The 17894-nt window shown below is 41.9% G+C and overlaps 1 protein-coding gene across 1 annotated transcript; it reads right to left on the reverse strand.

The window, feature by feature from the left end:
- Positions 1 to 1110: 1110 nt before the first annotated feature.
- Positions 1111 to 9723, reverse strand: fzd4 (frizzled class receptor 4). Its single transcript, XM_029446367.1, is given in 7 exon segments — positions 1111 to 4084; positions 4176 to 4423; positions 5018 to 5163; positions 5587 to 5878; positions 5880 to 5974; positions 6149 to 6286; positions 9199 to 9723. Coding segments are annotated over 7 exon segments (1602 nt in total). The 5' UTR covers positions 9463 to 9723; the 3' UTR covers positions 1111 to 3665.
- Between the last annotated feature and the right edge of the window lie 8171 nt (positions 9724 to 17894).

The following is a 17894-nucleotide window of genomic DNA, read 5'->3' on the forward strand; positions in this document are numbered from 1 at the left end:
GTAGATGCTGTCACTTTCCCTTTACCTCGGGCTTTTGAGTGAGTTCTTAAACAAACACTCAATTCACTCATAGTAAATTACAGGAAGGAAATCTGAGCTTCAGACTTGGACTCTCTCTCTTTCTCTCTTTTGCCGAAACACAAACACACACACTCACACATGCCCAGAATTAATCAATTTTACCCCTGCGCTGGTAAATTACAGCCTAGCGTGCATTAAGTGTAATTGTAAAACCCACATTTTTAACTAATTTTGAAGCGAGAGGATGTGTGTGTGCTTCTATGACTGTTACCGTGTGTACTGTGAGTGACCGTGTGTATGTTTGGGATGTTGTAAGTTCATCGTTGATGAGATGTGATGGAGGGTACAGTCATGTTTACACAGTATAATCACCGTGATTCCACTGCGGATTCAAAACAAATTTAGTGGTTATGGAGCATTTCTTATCCTAAGCCAACGTAGCTGTTAAAAAGAAACACAAGAGAGATGAAAACAGAGTTGCTGCTGTATAGATGTGTAGAGTCAGTTAGTGCCTGATGAAGCATCTTCAGACAAGAGGTGGCAGTGTTGTTCAACTCATTAAGTTAACACAACTCAAAGATGCAACGTGGACCCAGAACAGAATGTATTCCTTCATTCACTCACTTACTCATAACAGCCAAATAGTGACTTTTAAAGGCATGGAGGTGTCCATACACGTCACACTGACGCAGGATTACTCATTAACCTCTAATCTTTAATGTCTGCTCTGAATCTATGACCCTGGATGGTAATTATATTTAGAGCTGAAGCAATTAGTAGTCAGTTGACAGAGTTAATCAGCATCTATTTTGATAATCTATTAATAGTTTTTACAAACAAATGTGAAAATGTTCTGCTTTTTTTTTTGTCTTTTGGTTTTGAACTGTTGGTCGGACAAAACGAGACATTCAAAGATGTTTCTCTGGGCTTCAGGAAATCGGAACAGGCACTTTCTTTGGTATTAAGCAAAAGATGAACAGCAGATCAATCGATTACACTTATTGGAAGCACACACACACACACACACACACACACACACACACACACACACACGTAAATCTCAAACATACATAGAATTTCATCCACATATCGGAAACCAAAAAGTTTTTATTCATCATCTTCTTCTGATACAAAAGTGTTTTTAAATAACAGTAAAGTAACAGTAAAAAAAAAAATTCACTTTTTTTTACAAGGATAAATTAGCAATTTCTTTATAATACATTGATGACATCATCAAGACAATACGTTTTCTACACAAAGGAACAGTCTAGACCTTAAAGGCTACGATCAGCGTTGATTAACTGACCCCTAACATTGATGCATATTCTGGGCTTCTCACAAAGCGTTTACAAATCTGTATTACCAGTGGTTCTCAATCTTCATTAGGCTGGGCACACGCTCAGCATGTTTCAAGGCACAACTGTTCAGTGATTGTTTGGAAATGTCACCTGAAGCTCAGCATTGTCATACCAGAGTAGACAGCCAAAAACATTAAGCCAGTCTCAGAGGGAAACAGCATTAGCTCAGAGGGTGGAGGTGGTCAGGGGCTTATTTCATTTACTTTACCTCAATGTAACGTTTGAGTGCCATGGTATCGTGCTTTGAGAAACACTGGATTTTCAGGGTTCTAGGTTTCACTAAAAGAATGCAATAAGGGTGCTGTTACAGTGAGCATATTTTGGAACAAAGGAAGCACATGCTTTTAAAGTTATTTTCTGTCCCATTCTAAACATTGTGTTAAAAAAATACCTGTGGCAGGCTGTGTGAGGCACTATCTGGTTTCAAATTATTCAATCCCTTATACATTCATACAGCCCAGACTCAAATTGTCTCGACTTCACTTAAATGTAGAAGGTGTAACGTGACACACGCCCCACATACGGTATTATACATTCAAAGACTCACTGAAACGCAAGAGCTTTGCTCGATAGATTGTCAGGCAAATATACGGTGCACAGAAGCAATTGCAGATATTCGGTGAATGCAGCAGTAAGACCAGGAATAACCTATTTTAATTAAATATATTAGAATAGTGCCAATTTCATTGTGCTTCTGTGATGGCCTTATTGAACTGCAAGGGATTTAAAAAGAAACAGAGATGCATACAAACAGACGGAAAGGATACACGATTAGGCAGATACGGTCTCTTATTATTGGTTGTTATTATTCTGATCATAACTTCGGCTGGATGAGATTCCTATGTGTGTATACCTGCGTATATGTGTATGTGCACATGCATGTGTCGGTGGAAGCTCTTTGTTATTGCATAATGTGTCTTTTGGCAAGTGATTGTCTAATAACCTCCCCATTCTTCAGCTGGTCTCGGTTCCGATGTTTGGAAAAGAGGGCAGAGGGAATCATTTCATTTCCTGGTTTTCATGGTAACTGGAGAACACGTGCAGGACAGGGTTTCCACGAAGACGGCACACATCATTGGAAGTTAGCTGAGCTTTTCATAGACTACTGAGGTAAAACACACAGGCCTACATTTCCCAGAAGCCTTACCGCTTCCACATTTATGGGTCAATAAAAAAGGCACAGCTGGGGTACTCCCAGGATTCATTGCAGGTATGACTTTATAGCTACCAAAGACTCTACCTAAATGTACAACACACATTAAAAAAATAATCTCTCGTTTTGTTTCTCCGTCTGCTCTTGCCTTCACAATATTTGTAAGAAAAGTGATTGTGAATTTTTAACCACATGTTTTTTCTGCAGCCTTCACAATAGAAACTGACCAAACTGTTCTCTGCATGTTAATATACTGGGTGATGACTTTGTTATTGCATCACTGCCGTCCCTGGTAATGCACTTGTGACAAGCACAGACACTTCACATATTGTATAGAGCTATAGTGCATTATGACAGCTTAAAGCTGGTTTCCCCAAAAAGTTCTGAGCAATAAAATCCCCTGGTATCTTATATTGTACAAAAGGTAATAATTTACAAAAATGTATTATAATGTTGTTCAAATGTAAACGCATCACAGGTTTAAGGCCATATTTTATATGTTTTCATTAGATTTGAATTACTGTTGGTCTGGTATTTCATTTTGAAATTTCCCGTGTGGACATAAAAAAACCCACAGGAACTCTATATTTTAGATTCTCTTGGGAAACGTCAACCTACATCTGTGTAATGTCTGCACCAGGACACTCCAGTGTAAAATTCAAAACTTCAAAAGACCCTCGAAAGACAAAACGGTGTGAGGGTCACTGTCTCCAGAAGGTTCAGTCTCTTCCGCTGAGGGTTCTGGAGAAAAGAGAGGCAGAGAGGTAGACGTGGTGCTACACAGCTTATTGGTGTGTCTGGTCTGCATATTGATGCTTCTGTTCTGCCTTTTCCGTCTCTCTGTCTCCTCGCTTTCTTTATCTCCGTGGGCAAAGGCAGTCTGACAGAGGTAGAGAGGCTACTCTTGCTACTTATGTACGACGCAATCCTTCACTTTTCTCCTCCATAACCCCCGTTGGAGGCCATTTGAGGGGGTGAGGCATGCTTACAGACTCTCTGTGAGCTTTTATGACGCCATTGCATCCAGTGACTTCCTTGAGAAGCTCCCGCTACTCGCTCTCAGAGTGAGTTTCTGTCCGTGACGGAGAAGCAGGTCGAGGTCCGTTCCTGTCCCTTCCTCTCTTTCTTTCTCCTCACACCACCGTCTCGTTGCCTTTCCCCGGTTTGATCCAGCCCTCGCCCGGTGCCCTCTTGCCCCCTCGGCTCGCCCTGCTATCCCTGAGAAGGCGGGCAGTGCAGCGCTGCCAGGTGTGGAGGGTTTTCGCTGACCAGATCCACATGCCCGACGTGATGCCTACGAGCAGCGACATGAAGATTCGAAGCATCTCTGACGCCACATACGAGTCCCGGGTGCTGGCCCTGAACTCCCCCCAGTGAGAGAGCTGGTAGAGGTAACAGCCAATGACGGTGGACGCTGGGACAGTGTAGAGAACAGAAAACACTCCGATCTTCACCATTAAACGCTCCAGCTTGTCTGTTTTGGCGCCGTCCTTCTGCAGATTGGAGCGGATCTTGAAAAGAGCCACTAGGCCAGCGCAGATGAACAGAGTGCCTGAGAGAAAACATAATAAGAAGTCACATAAAGCAATGAGATAACTGAGGATTATACATGTCATTGTGCTGATGCATGATGTTGTCGTTACCTATTAGAAGATATGTGGCCAGTGGTGCCACCACAAAGCCTGTGAGTGCCTCCTGCTGCTGGTTGCCAACGTAGCAGAGTCCAGTTAGGTCGTCCGCATCCACCAGTCGCATTATGAGGATGACGATGGTTTTAACGGCCGGGATGGCCCAGGCTGCTATGTGGAAGTAGGAACTGTGCATTTCAATAGCCTCATGGCCCCACTTTAGTCCAGCAGCCAAGAACCAAGTGAGGGTCAGGATCACCCACCTGAAAGAGAGAGAGAGCAAGAAGAGTGAGTGAAGAGGCACAACACTGCTCATATGTATAGTTACCAAGTGAATAACAATCGCATGCTTCCTGGAAACGAGATGCAGAGGCAACATGTGCTACTGTTGTGCTCAAAACTTAACTTTGCCCTCTATATAACCCCTCTGTTGTAATTAGCTCATCATGAGATAGTAATGAGTTGAGGGTTGTGATAGTTTTTGAGACGACAGTGAAGTCCTGGGGATTTTCAGTCTGCTGCTCGTCCAGAAGGAAAGAGCGAAGACAAACAGGAAAACGAGGGCAAAGCGAAAGGAAGAAAAAAGAGCTGTGACAGCAACTGTAGTGCAGCACGCACTCGAAAGTGGCATTTTTTTTTTTTTTTTTTACAAAGGCAGCCTTTGTATGTGGAAATGAATCCATCTAGTACAGAGATTATGAGACAGGATAGTTAGACTTTAAAGAAAACAGGATGCAAGTCTCGTGTTCCAATTGTTCCACCAAAGTCCATTCACAACAGCTGATGACAATGGGACAAAGAGATGAAAGATTGATAGGATAAATAGTGTGTATGTGTCTGTGTTTGTTCGTACTAACCAGAGTGAGGAAGCCATGCCAAAGAAATAGAGCAGGAGGAAGACTATGGCACAACCGGTGCTCTTTAGCCCTTCTTGTACTAGAATTGGTACAGCGGTGGTATCCAGGTCACAGGAAACGCGCTCCCTTCCCAGAGTCAAGCGTACCTGCAGGAAAGAGATAGTGGCGAGAAAAAAGAAGGGGAAAGAATGCAGAGATTTTGTATTAATAAATGAAAAAGACAAACTCAAAATCAGACTTTTCCAAGCAGCACTTGATTAAATATCTGTATTTAATGATGAATAAAAATCTATTAATAAAGTATCTTCTTATTATTTAATTACTAATTTAGTTTTAACCTAAAGTGCAATTTTTTTGCTTTTCATTTATTTAATTATTATAATTAATTGGACAAAAATCATTGATCAACCATGTCGAAAATATTTACCTTTCATAACTTTCACTCATATCAGTCGTCCCGGGCCAGTTGTTAAAAAGGCACGTAATAAAAATTATAAAAATAGAATACATTTCTATATCACATGTATACAGACATCTTACAAAATAGCTAAACAAATATAACCACTTACCAGGTAGGCCACGCTGTACAGATTACAGCACATAGACAGGAAGATGATGGGCCTCTCAGGGTAGGAGAAGCGCTGTGAATCCAACAGGAAGGTCAGGACCGTCAGAGTGGTCGACAGGAAGCACAGCACGGCCCACACCGCCATCCACGCGTCCGTGAAGACTTTGGCCCCTCGTCGGTAGAGCCCGCTGTCGTAGCCACACTGGAGAGCACAGGTTTCGGTCTGTTTTAACCAGGTATACTGGTCAGGTGCAGATCCCAGTGCCTGACACTCCTCCTTGGTGGGGAGGATGGCGGACGGGCTGATAGGGCGGGTCCTCGTCCCCCGGGCCTTCCATACACATGTGGTTGTGGTCGTTTTGCGGTGGGAAGAGGCTGCAGTTGAGCACCTGGAGAAGAGACATGAAGGAAAATCGCAAATTTGTTTGTGATACATACTGTTAACAACATTTTGTGCTCAATTACATAAGAATGTGTTCTAAAAGAGAGAATTTTGTCTGAAGACTTTGGTGTCCTACAGTTACATTTGTTGATACATGCATTCTTGTGATGGTGTGACTTACCTCAGGCCATATGAAGCCAAATTCATGGAGCACCGGGAGGCACTTTCTCTTGACGGACAGACACATGCTGCCACACGGGCCAATGGGGATGGGAACTTTGTCGGTGCACATTGGCACATAGACTGAGCACAGGAAGAACTGGAGGAAAACGGAGATGAAAGATCACAGGTTGAAAATGCAGCTCTCAGTATGTTGCCGCATATGTATTCTTCAGTGACATCTCTATATACAGTAAAGAGCATCTGCAGAGAAAGATTCTAAAGGAATGAATAGAAAAGAGAAGCAAACATATTGAGAAGGGATGTAAGAGTGAAAAATGACAAAGTTATCCAATAGGACATATTTCAGTGCACTGCTTGTAAGCTTTGTTCCAGTGAAGTGAAAGCATACGAAGTGGAAAGTAAATCTCGTCAGTGGCCTGTGAGTATCCTGTGGACCGATCCTTCTATATATATATATTACTACAGGATTACAGGTGGCTACATCTTCTACTCCCACATGTAGATCTTCCATCTACTTGCATTATACCGCTCACTGTGCTGCCGCTTTCTCTGCCTTCACTTTCAATACATTGCATCAGCTCTTCTAGTGGCGGGTCTCTATTTTCACTTCAAATAAGAAACTCCACGACTTGAGTACAAGACACCACGGCCAACACTAACCTGCTCCAAGGTTAGACACACAGCTCTACATCTTTTAAAACAATCTGTGGACTTGACAACACTGAGGGCATGTGCCATGTAATGCTCCATAATCCCCCCCCTAATCCAAGGCTCAGTTTTCTCTGTCCCATGGCAATGGTTTTGAAATAGATATCTAAGTTAGGGTTGTAAAGATAGTTAACAGTCTGAAGGCACATATGACTCTTTGAGATGGTAGTGTTGTGAGAGAGTAAGTACTCTCTCTACTTACAAAAGGTTGCAATTTTATGTAATTTCATGCCTTTACAGTGAAATCTGTTTGAAGCCGCAGTGTAAAAATTGCTCCAGGCTCTTGATATGAAAATATACAGAAGCAGAAAGGACACTTCACTCGGCTACCTTCAGGTAAAGAAAACTACAACACGCTCCAGGAACTTGGACAGAATGATAGCAGATTTTAAATTCTAAAACTTGTTAAAGTGGAAGGTTTGCTACCGTTTATTAATTTCAGAAATATCAAAATATTTAACGGGCCATAGTGAGAGCAAAAATGTTTAGGCTTGCTGCCTTGATCCAGTTCTAGAGAAATCCCAGCTTGAAACTTGCCCTTGAACGCAGCCCAAATGAAACATGAATAGTGTTTATAATAGTAATATAATAATGTATAAATACTAACAGAAACATTGTACAACTCTTATTCTGTACAAATGTATTTGCTAAGTAAACATAAAAAAGTATCTGTGCACCTTGTTAATCTATAAAAAATGACAACTGTGATAACATTACAGTTTAAGAATGAAAGATGTAGTCCCAGTGAGCTTTTCTGTTAACAAACAGGCTAATAATGTTTCTACCTTCATAAAAAAAACAGACTTGAGTCTTAAATAGAGCCGACTGGCTGATCTGAAGACAGTATTAAGTTTCTGACTGAAAATAGAGAATCTTTGTTCCCAAACCGAGAATTTACTGTTTGAATAATTCAAATTGAATAAGTTGCCCTGAGTGTGAGCATGAGTGGAGGTTTTGTTTGTGTGATTGTACATGGCTTACAGTCACAAAAAGGTTATAATAGCAGACGATATTAAATTAGATTCAATACCATTCCGGCTATTTCTCACAGTGAATTATACCAGCGACAGCAGTGTATCACTTTCTGGGTGTTTCCCCCGACCGTTGGTAACCTGAGTGCTGTCACTTCACTGCTAAAAGCTGCTCCGGTTACTTGTCAGGAAGCCTCCCATTAGAGCAAATGTTGGGGGATACGGTTTCCCTTTTCCCTTTCCTCCCTCCTTAGCGCCTGTGTGTGTGTGTGTGTGTGTGTGTGTGTGTGTGTGTGTGTGTGTGTGTGTGTGTGTGTGTGTGTGTGTGTGTGTGTGTGTGTGTTTGCATGCGTGTGCGTGTGTGTGAGGGGAGGGGGGGGCAGCTAATCTTACAGGACAATTTTCAGCTGGAGGACAGTTTGGTTTCATGCTGCAGTTGTTCTGTCTGGCTGTCTCATACGAATATCTCTTAAGCACTGTATTAATTTAGCGTGTAAACATATATTTTTTTTAGCCCTATTCCCAAACACCTGTATGCCCATAACAAAAAAAAAAATCACTGAAGAGGTTCTGAAAGAAAGTAATAGAAATCACATATATCTCCAGACAAGACAGTGGACAGCTTTTTAAAAATAATGACACACAGGAGCGTCTGTGAAAATGTTAGTTTTCCTGTATTCAGATATCTAGGTATGATCAAATGTGTGTGTACACGTGTGAGGCATCTCAAATTAAAGAGATGTAATACAATACAATACAAATACAATAATACAAAAAAAAAGGTAAGCGCAATTCATTGACAATCTCTGGTTGCTAGTCTTTAGACGAGGAACATTCAAATAGTTTCTTACATGGTGCATGAGGCAGACAAGCAGCATTTGTCTTAGGACACTGAGGGCACCATTGTTAACAAGAAGACAAGTATAAAACACAGAAGACTCAGCTGTTGCTGTGTGGGGCATGACCTCAGAATGTCAACAGACAGAGAGGGCATTTTTTTTTAATTGAAATTAGCATGACAGCCTGGCATAACAGGGGGGGAAGGCAGGGACCCCTTCACTTATGTTAACTCTCTGGGGGACAACCTATATCAATATGCTCCTCATTATCACTGGAACCATCAGTCTCACGGTTAGCTCCCTGTCATGTGCTCTGGGACCACTCTGTTCCCCTCTCTCGTCTGTACACACACACACACACACACACACACACGCACACAAATATAGCAGACTATGTCGACTCAGCCGTACCTTTTTATAAGTCCAGGATCAGTGTTCCTAAATGTGTGCACCAGCCTCAGTGTGTGCTTTTAATAACATGCCGTCTATTCTATTCTAACATCAGTATGCATTTCACATCATCCCAGTACCTTGAGTTGACTGGAGCAGCCGTACTGTATGAGCGGTGTGAACGTGGTCAGCTGCAGCTCGGCGTCTGACTGCAGCACGTTGCCGACCAGATTGGGCATCTTGGTGACGTTGTAACCCAGACCCTGGCACATGCTGATCCGGATCGGGTCGCAGGTCATTTCCTCCACCTCATCGCCGAAAGCATGCACCACGCAGATCGGACCGACCAGCCCGGACAGGGCGAGCAGTGCCGCCCCGCTGAACCACACCATCATTCCGGGCATGGTCACCGCGACACTGAGCGGCTGCCCTCTGTAAATGTTGACACAGTTATTATCCTCCTCAAACACAAAGTTGAGGTTAGGTCTCCCTGGAAACCGCCGTGCGTGTTTATAGTCCAGCAGGAGTGGAGCGCGTGTAGTCCGTGCTTTTCGGAGGCTATAGTATCCAACTCCGAGCCATTCAGTACAACATATCCAGACAGCAGCAGTGAACCATTGTGTGTATAATCTAAAGTGTTTTCAATTAAAGTAGCGTGCGCATCTGCAGGTAAAAAAAAAAAAACCCCGCCTACATTTGGATAAATCCCGCAGTCCGTCTTGTTTTCCGTTGATAACTCCGTGTGGAGAAGCGCAGCGACGGGATACAGCGGTCTGGTTTTTGCGCCTACTGTCTGCAAGCGTCCAGCTCTAAACTTTATTGTGTCTGTGAGGAGAGACTGTTATGCCTGTCCGGAGGAGAGCCGACCAATCCGTGCGCGGGAGTTGGGTTTCCCTGACCAACCCCTGACCAGGAGGGCGGGATCCAAGAGAAAAATAGAAGAGCGAGCCTCATCTCCTCCCCTCTCCCTCTATGCCCTCTCGTCTCCTCTTCTCTCCTCTCCTTTCCTTCAGAATTTTCTCTTCTTCTGTCTTATAGTTTCATTTCTGCTTTCATGCTATTCTGTTCTTGCCCTCCTCTCCTCTCCTCTCCTCTCCTCTCCTCTCCTCTCCTCTCCTCTCCTCTCCTTCTGCAAAGAAAATCAGCGAGCTTCCCCAACTAATTCTGACAATATCCAGAACCTGTATTTATACTGGCTGATGTGGCTTACATGTGTTTTTATTGGCTATATTTTTAGAAAACAGGCAACTGAAAAGTTGAATGTGTTTTTATTTTATATTTAAAGTCCCTATAATGGTCTTTAAAGCCCGTCTGGAACTTCACCACAGGTTCCACTCTCCCTCTCTAAAGGGCCGTCAGCTCTAAGTGCTCGTGACATTGTAATTGAAAGTAGAGCCCTAAGTGATGCTGAAGCATTGGAAATCTGTTTTGCATTGCAATGAATGCACATACTGGACAGGTTTTGTCTGCTCGTGGCACCCCGGGAGAAGACTTCTCTTTTACAGCATGAAACTAGCAGTGAAGAGTGTTGTTTTGGCTGTTCTGTGTTGTGAAAGTGAACTTGTGTGAGAAAGTGTTTGGATTTTTTGCAAATGTCTTGGGAGGAGGACAGCTCGAGGAATACTTGATTTGTGTTTTCTTCCAAATCATTTACAATTGTCAGGCTGTCAGGTGTAATCAAACTCAACTTAAGAGCTCTAGGCCATTACAAATACCACACGTGCCTGAAACTGTATTCTAATGTCACTTTTTGACATTTTTAAATTGAACAAGATTAAATGAGATCGGAAGTTCTTGCAATTGAAAACAAGTGATGCTATTTCATTTTAGTTACCGTATTTAACTTAATCTACATGCATCCGGAGACAAGGTGAGAGTTCTGCAATTGAACAAGTTCTACATATCCAGAGTCCAACTGCTCGTCAGCATTACTTACTAAGTTTCGAGTGCTGACACAACTGAATTTGGGCGAGATCATTTGGTATTTGACACATGACCCAGAAACACACTCACAAAGCGTGTGGCTGAACCCCAAATTTGTTCCTTTTTAATCTCAAACTCATCTATCATCTAGCCGAAGGTCACAATGCAGAGAAACATGAGGAAGCAACAGAGAAGGAGTTGGAGGCAGACAAGGAAAATGATCAGGGTTGCAGACTAACAAATAATTTTGTGCATAGGTACTAATCCTTCCCTTGGCTCTTATTTCTTCTCCTGGCATGTTTGCGTCGGGGACTTTTAGGGAGTTGCTGTAGATAAGAGTCTTGTATAAATGCTTAAAACATCAGCAACAGTCTGGTTGGCTGGTCTCATTGTGCTGCTATGTTTTTCCTCCTGGATTAGACTGTGATTTTTAAGCGAATACGGTGTGACAATTGATTGGCAGCAGCAATGACCTCTCCGCACAGCCAACCCCACCCCCGACCCACAACACACGTATCTTCTCTCTGCTCACACACACACACACACACACACACACACACACACACACACACACACACACACACACACACACACACACACACACACACACACACACACACACATTCACGTACACATCCCCCTCTACTGCTCTTTGGCTGAACCTGGGGTCAAGACCTGAAGTAATTAGCACTGAGCTGAAACAATAGAGTGTGCCCTGGAGCCGATGATTATCATGGGCGTGGTGCATATGTGTGTGTGTGTGTGTGTGTGTGTGTGTGTGTGTGTGTGTGTGTGTGTGTGTGTGTGTGTGTGTGTGTGTGTGCCAAATAAACATTTTAATGAATGGGATCATGAAATAGAGAACACTAAATCAAAGCTTAATTTAAAGGACATTTGAGCCAAGAGAAAAAAAAGACAGTGATACTTTATCCACTTTTATACACTTTATCAAGTCAATTAGTTTTCACAGTAGATACAGAAGAAGAGTCAGGCAAGCAGAGAGATGAAGGAGGGTGAGGTCAGGTACTGCAGCAGCACATTATCAGCCCGAGCCACCAGCACACTCCATCCCCTCTGTTTACTTTCACAGTAGAGTGTGAATAGCAGGGGTGAGCAGACAACGTGTTGGAATTGACAGACTAATGACCGTCACACTGAGTGGATAATGACCACAGTTACCCTTTAAGCCATAAAACCACTGAGTTAATTATGAAATAGGCCATTAAAATGGACAATTGGCTGGTAAGCAAAAAAAGATGGGACTGCAGTGTTTAAAGCTGTTTATAAGGTCACAGATGTACACATGTCTTAAAGGATATTAATAAAGCTGATACAGTCGGTTCATAAAAAGTACTTTTAGTGCTGGTTATCATAAATGCACAAGGAGTGTATTCTCCAGTCATCCTACTTTTATGCACTACTCGCTTTCTGACCAAACCAGCAATCAGCTGCAGGAGGAAATCAGGCTGCCAATATTCGGGGTTGGTACAGGCATAACATAAACATGTACCAGTTAATTGATGGTGATGGAAAACAGTGTTTGCAGGCTGCAGAGGTGGGCCCTGGACACAGTAAATATCCATTCAAAATGCATTAGGAACATGATGTGGAGAGCGGGAAGTGGGAGGTTGAGGCGGGTTTAGGAATGTCAGCTGTGCATGTCAGTGATGGCAGCGATTGGACCGCACTTATAATATGTACATGTGTGTGCAGTGTTTCAGTTTTTATTGATATATCGTTAGAGCACAGAGGGCTGATACTTTTCCGATTATCAAACTAGATTGTAAAACTCAACACAGTACATGCAGCATGACGTCTGTGAGAGAGTCTTTTTTTTTTTTTTGCAGTCCACAAAGGCTGATTTCCACTGCTGTAGGCCAAAAATAGTCAGGGCTTTCTAATTATCTATGCCACGCAGTTTCCTCCAACTCAACATTCATGTGATTCCTTTATCATGTTGATGCCAACAGAAGGGACTCAATGGTTTGGTTTTTCTTCCCAAAATTACCCACCCTTGCTAACATTTTGATGGTTTAATGCTTAAGAGCCTTGCCTCTGGAAGGACATGTGCCCTGCTGGCCTGGGATCAAACCTCCCTCCAGTCTTAACTTTCCTAATCCCTACTCTGCATCACAGCCACCTTTGTTACTTACACAATAACACAAAAATACATGCACAGAATTATAGGTAGCACATGAGGTAGTCTGGCTGGGCAAATATAATAAGTGAACACTAACTTTATTGTTTAATTCAGCTGTTGTCTTTGGGAAGGAGAGGCTAGTTAAAGGAATATTTCACCCCCAAAATGATCATTTGTGTATCAACTACTCCCCGTGTTACCATGAATCTTTGAAGAAAACTCACGCAGGCACACGCACACTGGATAAATGAGACTTGGATTATACTGCACGAGTTGTGTGAGAGTTTGTGAACGGATGTTTTGATATAGTTTTAATGTTTTCTTAAACACGGCACCGTTTACTTCAAGTTTTCTTCATGAATTCAAGGTAACAAAGATAATTGTGGGGGTGAAGTATTCAAAATGATTCACGTGTTGGAATGCAGACACATTAATTTTATGATTATTAATAATGTGGTCTCACTCGAGCCGACAGCTGTAAATCTAAAATCAGATACAGCACTGATATAGGCAGGGACGGCATCTGTCGGTAATGATTTTTATATCCAGCTGTTAAAAATTAATTTAGATTGTGTTACTAACTTTCTCTATGTTTGGCAGCGTTGTGACTTGTAAATATCACATATTCACATTCACATATATCATTTCTATATCTATCATACATCATGTTTGGCTCATTTGTTTAATTAAAGACATGCATGTGATGTTGCTTCTGTCAAATAAAAATCATTCCCTAGTTTTAATTTTGTCTTTTGAAACTCTTTTGAAAACATTAAGTAAATTCACCGTTGAGACAAGGTGTTCAAAAGGTAGTCAAAGTCCAACCCTTTATTGAGCAGGCAGTTCTCTTACATGTGAAGTATATACTGCCCCTTTCTTTTTTTAAATTAATACACAAACAACGTTATGTTGACCACAGCCCCTCTTTAGGCCGACTTGGTCTTACTGTGGGAATGTAACCAGTGTAACCTTTCAGCTTGGCAGGCAGACTGAACGGCAGTACCCCGAGGACAGAAAGAGAGACACAAGTGTGTATCAGTCACCAGATAGCATCCTATGGCTCAATGCCCGATCCTTTAGTCCTTGAAGTGCGGTATTAATAGGCCTGCCAACTCCTTGGAATGGTGTAAGTGTGCATAACTGCACATATTCTGCATGCAGGAGTGTGTGTCTGAAGGTGTGTGGCTTTGCTTCCATGAATTTGTTATTCTCAAGCTTATGTGTATGAGAATGCAGGTGTTTGGAAGTAGGTGCTTATGCCATTATGGGGGTTGGGGGAATTTGATAGTGAAGAGCGGGGCGGGAGGGGGGGGGGGGGGGTTTCTACAGGTGATCTGTCCCCTCTGGGACCGCAGGCTCACATTACCCTGTTGTAGAGTATCACACACAACCACACACAGAACTGCACACTCTCTTTCCCTAACATCCCTCTCCAGCTATCACTCCATCTCTCTCTGTCATCTGTTTCTAACTTGAGCAGCTTGTCCAAATTGAGTCCAAATTTAAAGACTTTGAGCAAAATGTTTTTTTCTGAGTGCTCCAGCAATGAGGTGGACTCTCACCATCTCTTTTTCAATTTCCCATAATTTAATTTGACTGCTTTTACTGAGATGGATGAGATGGTGCAGCTGAGGTTGTTTTCTGCAGATCAGCATCAATTGATTAAAGTTCATCCTGGATTTACATGTGAAAATAACAGTTTTCCATCTACAGCGCCTAAACAATAGTGTCAATAAAGTTGGGATTATCAAATGACTTAAATGTCAACTTGTATATCTCTGGTTGTTCGAAGCCATGTGGGCAATGTTGCAAATCAAGTAACAGGAGTGCTTTATGGTAATATTGGGTTTATATTTGATGTGTCAGATATTTAATTTGCTTGGTTTGCTAACATTCCTGCTTTATTTCATCCATAAATAGTTTCTCAAAAGACTTTCCAGGAAATGTGCTCCATCACAATATATGTTAACATCATATTGTCAAATTACAAATACCATGATAAAGTATTCTATACATATTCAGCTTAACTGTCTGTCTATCCATGTTCTAAAATAAAGTTTTCTAAACTGGATGAGACAATTCAGAATCCACAACTCTTAATATTGACTGCAATGGCAAACACTCATTGGATAAGTCACCAATTTTAGTACACAGTTAAACATAAAACTGTTCTGTGCCACACAATCTTAGAGTAGAATTTCTGCTTCTGTTTTTTTACACTCGTGACCACATGTTTTAGATTTCATCAGCGAAACTATAACTAATGCCTATTCACCAGAAATAAGCTCCAACAGCAGCCCTGGGCATTGTACGGCCCGCGGGCCACATCCGGCCCTTTGCCGGCCCTGTCCGGCCCGCGTGAGGACAATCGTAAATTATAACATATATGAAAAAGTATATATATTTTTTAACAGCACCCTTTTCAAAATAAAAGCAACACCATTGTATTGTATTGTATTTTTTTTTACAAAACATTGCACATCCAGAGATGCAGCTGTCAACACAAGTTATGTCTTATCCCTCAAAACCGTTTTCTGACGGAAAGTTTATTAAGGAGTGTTTGGTGGATTCTGCAGCACTCGTATGCCCGGAGAAAAAGGAGGCATTTGAGAAGCCATGCAGTCAATGAAAGGGACAACAACAGGGAGTGATGTGTTCACGGAGGTAAATGCATGTGTGGACAAGTTGGGACTGAAATGGGACAAGCTGGCAGGCGTGACAACGGATGGTTGTTCAAATCTGACGGGGAAAAATGTCGGACTTGATGGGTATTTTTGCATTGTATTATACATCAGGAAGTGTTGTGTAAGTCAGTTCTAAAAATTAACCATGTTGTTGATGTTGTAACTAAAATAGTTAACTTCATCAGGGCAAGAGCATTGGATCAGAGGAAAATGAGGCTGAACATCGTGACAGAGGCTACCACGCCGCTGTCAGGTGGCTCAGCCTGGGCAAAGAGTGTGGGACCTGAGAGAAGAGAGTCAAGACTTCTGTGTGAAGAAAGGAAAAGACGTCCCACAGCTTTCAGATGCAGACTGGATGGCAGACCTTGGTTTTGTTGTAGATGTGACTGCACTAATGAATTAACTAAATGTCTAACTGCAATGCAAGGGCCTTTTTGTGCATGAAATGTACAGCGCAGTGAAGGCTTTCATGAGAAAGTTGCAGCTTCTCTCAAGCCAAATGGAGGACAACATTCTCACCCACTTGCCAACACTGAAGGAAGCCACACCATCAGCTCATCACCTCCACAGGTACTCATCCATGTTAGAAGCTGCATGGTGAGTTTTGGAGGCGATTTCAAGACTTTAAAACAGTTGAGAATGAAATGCACATGATTTTTCCCCATTTACATGCAATGTGGATGATGCTCCCAGTGATGTTCAGCTTGAACTCATTGACCTGCAGTCTGACACACTTCTGTCAGAGCACTTTAGGGTCAGTCTCACTGCCTGAGTTTTACTCTTCCCTGAAAGAGGAGAACTTTCCACACATGAGGAGACATGGTCAGAAGATTCTGGTCCTGTTTGGATCGACCTACATATGTGAACAGACACTCAGTGATGAAGTTCAACAAATCCAGATACAGATCCTCCATCACTGATGATCACCTGTCAGCTGTCCTGCACATATCCACCTGAGACATTCAACCAGATTTCAGTGCACTTGTTCAAGCCCAAGACAGACTGGATCTTTCTCACTGAACAAGTAAAGTGAACTGAAAAACATCAAAAGCACTTATTGCTTTTTGTATAAATTTGATTACTTGCTTATCTTTACATACTGTAAAACACCTTTTCAGTATTGGTTTGTGAAGAATACTGATGTAATGATTGTTTTTACTGTTTATTACTTCTCTAGGAGTATTTTCCTATTTGACCCACTCCACAATTTCATATATTTATTGGAAGAGAATATCCTTATTCTTCTGATTACCAGTAGCAGCTAATCTAAATATATAATGTACTGCTTTTTACAATGGCCCCTTATATTTTTATTATTCTCAACTAAACTTACAAAAAGACCCTTAATGCAGTTTATTTTCAGAATAAAATACAGGGGTCATGTTCATCGTAATGAAGTAACATGCCAACCAGTGCAACTATATGGCTTTCTTTTATGTGTTTTAAATACTGCAGTTTTTACTGCATTATCATCAAATGATGTTAGATTTGACATTACATTGAGGAGTTATCCTCTATCTAGGGACACCACAGAAACATAGAAATAAAAGCATTCCTGTTAAGTTAAGGCTCTGAATGTGTTATGCTTTTGTCTCAACAAACAGTGGATAGTAGTTCATCATGCGCACTAAATACTGGATAAGCGGATAATAAATATCATCTGGACTACTTGTTTTTATTTTTATTAGATTTTGCGTGTGGTTGTACACCAATTACATACTATAAAATCATATTTATGAATAGTTTTAAGGAATGTCTTCAAATTCAGTCTTTGTCCCATTTTTCTTTAACCATAGGCTCATGGGAACAAATCTCCTGAAATGGCTTGTCTGCATGGATAATAACCCACATAGCATGTCTTTAATAACTTAATAAGATCAGGAAGTGTCTCGTCTATTCATTTTTAATTCTATTAGGCACTTATTTGAGCTGTGACTTTGGCCCAAGACATCTGGCCTTTTTGGTGACAGGCCACAGAGTGCTGATAGATGGTTCCTGTCCGTGGCTGTAAATCGGCCTCTTGTTGGAGCGTTAACCCCTGTAACCCTGCTCGTCTGTACCGGCAGACTCCCCTCTCACAGCCTAGGGC

This window comes from Cottoperca gobio, chromosome 13 (genome assembly GCF_900634415.1).
Source record: "Cottoperca gobio chromosome 13, fCotGob3.1, whole genome shotgun sequence".
In the NCBI taxonomy this organism is placed as follows: Eukaryota; Metazoa; Chordata; class Actinopteri; order Perciformes; family Bovichtidae; genus Cottoperca; species Cottoperca gobio.